The sequence below is a fragment of the Hevea brasiliensis genome, chromosome 2, assembly GCF_030052815.1.
Source record: "Hevea brasiliensis isolate MT/VB/25A 57/8 chromosome 2, ASM3005281v1, whole genome shotgun sequence".
Lineage (NCBI taxonomy): Eukaryota > Viridiplantae > Streptophyta > Magnoliopsida > Malpighiales > Euphorbiaceae > Hevea > Hevea brasiliensis.
Window position 1 is genome coordinate 103,504,879 of NC_079494.1, and position 2,030 is coordinate 103,506,908.

Genomic DNA, 2,030 nt, shown 5'->3' on the forward strand with positions numbered 1-2,030 from the left:
AAAAATTTTGATAAAAAAAAATTTAATATTAAATTCAATTAAATTTTTATATTTATATTTACATATAAAATAATAATAATAATTTTACATTTCTAAATACTTATTTCAATTTTAATTTTTATTGTGTATTATAATTTTTATAATAATAAAAAAAATTAAATATAATTATAAAAAGACGTAAAAATTTGGCTTTTTTTTTAAAAATTAAGCAATTTATACATAAAGATTTTCACTTTCTTTTTGACAGCTTCTAGCTGTCTTCTGCTCATTCAAGTCAGAGAATGAAGGGGCTTTATTAGGATTTACGGGGTTGTGAGACTTATCCTCCTTTCGCCTGCACATTAAAGATAACGTGGGTCTTGGTAGCTTTCAAATTTTAGACGAGTATATCTGTTCTGTGTGAAATAAATAAACAAAAATTTTTAATTTTTTTTTACTTTCAGGTGTCTGAATACAGTTCTCTGCAATATCTTATTTAAGAACCTAAAATCTTCTTCTCTGTTCATTCTCTTGCAAGCCCTCCACCCCCTCCTTTTCTTTCTTTATAAAAGTTTCTGTTCTCTCTCTCTCTCTCTCTCTCTCTCTCTCTCTCTCTTCTTGCTTAATTAGTACAGTAATGGAGTCTTCCAAACTCTTTGGAGGAGCAGAAGAGTGTCACAGCAGTGAATCTGGGTGGACCATGTATCTTGGCTCCCACATACATGGTGATGATGACCTACACAGCTATGATGATGATGATGATGATGATGGAGGTAATGGTAAAAATTACTATCATGAAGATGATGACAGTGATGATTCTATGGCTTCTGATGCTTCTTCTGGTCCAAGTCATCAAGGCACAGATTTCAAGCTCCAGAAAGATGCTGATGGCAAGTATCAGACCCAGAGGAAACCTAACAACAAACAAGTGGAGAAGCAGCAGCAAAAAGCTGAAAGAAGGAGAAAGGAGGAGAACAAAGATCAAGAAGTGGGATTTATGGCAAGAAGAGCTTATAATAAAAGTGCTCCTGCTCAAAGCAGTTCCAAGGTAAGAAAAAGCATAAGCTGGATGGGAAAAGAAAAATAGCTAGCTGGCTAGCTAGTATATATTGTTCTTCTTATTTCTACTACTAGTAGCTGTTTTGCAGGATCTGCATGTAGCTAGCTAGCTTTGGCTGAAAATGTAGAAGAATTAAAATAGCTATCTACCTTATAACTAGGTTATGTGCTTCCCTATATTCTAAAATGTTGCAGGAGTTGAATCAAGCAATTATAATCATCAGATTACCATTTTCTTAGTCCCTTTGTGCATGAGCTATGGCAGAAAGTTGATTGCTAACTACATATACTACTTCAAAAAGTTGATTGCTAATTACATATACCGCTTCAAATTAATGATTCCATGGTGGTGAACATTTATTATCTTTAATAATATCTTTTGTATATCTAAACTATAGCAAGCCATAATTAGATGCACATATAAGTAATAAATGGTCGTATTAGAGTTGTCTCCATGGCTATAAGCTCTCAAATTTGAAATTCAGTCGAAACTAATTTTATCAAAAAATTATATGCAAGCAACTATGCTAGATATGCATCAAGGTGTCTTACAAGAAATGGCAGAAAATGGTTAAAATTTAATTGCTTTCTTAACAATAATAATCCCGGCAGGCGACAAAGTTTTGTACCCAAGTCAAAAGATGAAGCCACATGCTAAAGCCAGATGGAGAGGGTTCTAACTGTTCTTTTTCAATTAATTACTATGTACTAGCCCGAATGTCTCTCCATGTAAGTTAAAGAGGAAAATGAAACTTGTGTAATGAATATGTTGACCTGCCTAAAGAAGAGAAGACTAATAATGTAAACTTAATGGAGGGCCATATATTGACAAAAAGTGCGTGCACTATACATTCACATTATTAATTAATTAAGATTCTATATACAAGAAAGATAATGCATGTTAATATGAGAATGGGTTTAATAATTATTAGATTAAATATTTAGATTGAAATATTTATAAAATTAATTAAAAAATATATAAAAAGTATATA

At 31.6% G+C, this 2,030-nt stretch overlaps 1 protein-coding gene across 1 annotated transcript; it reads left to right on the plus strand.

The window, feature by feature from the left end:
- Window positions 1-254: 254 nt before the first annotated feature.
- Window positions 255-1,277, plus strand: LOC110672639 (protein SUPPRESSOR OF PHYTOCHROME B 5). Its single transcript, XM_058130043.1, has 2 exons — window positions 255-352; window positions 444-1,277. The coding sequence occupies exon 2, from the start codon at window positions 617-619 to the stop codon at window positions 1,064-1,066; it is 450 nt and encodes a 149-aa protein (XP_057986026.1). The 5' UTR covers window positions 255-352; window positions 444-616; the 3' UTR covers window positions 1,067-1,277.
- The last annotated feature ends 753 nt before the right edge of the window (window positions 1,278-2,030 follow it).

Bases quoted from the DNA above. Each gene is read 5' to 3' on its own strand.
- LOC110672639 (XM_058130043.1), top strand. From the start codon at position 617: ATGGAGTCTTCCAAACTCTTTGGAGGAGCAGAAGAGTGTCACAGCAGT.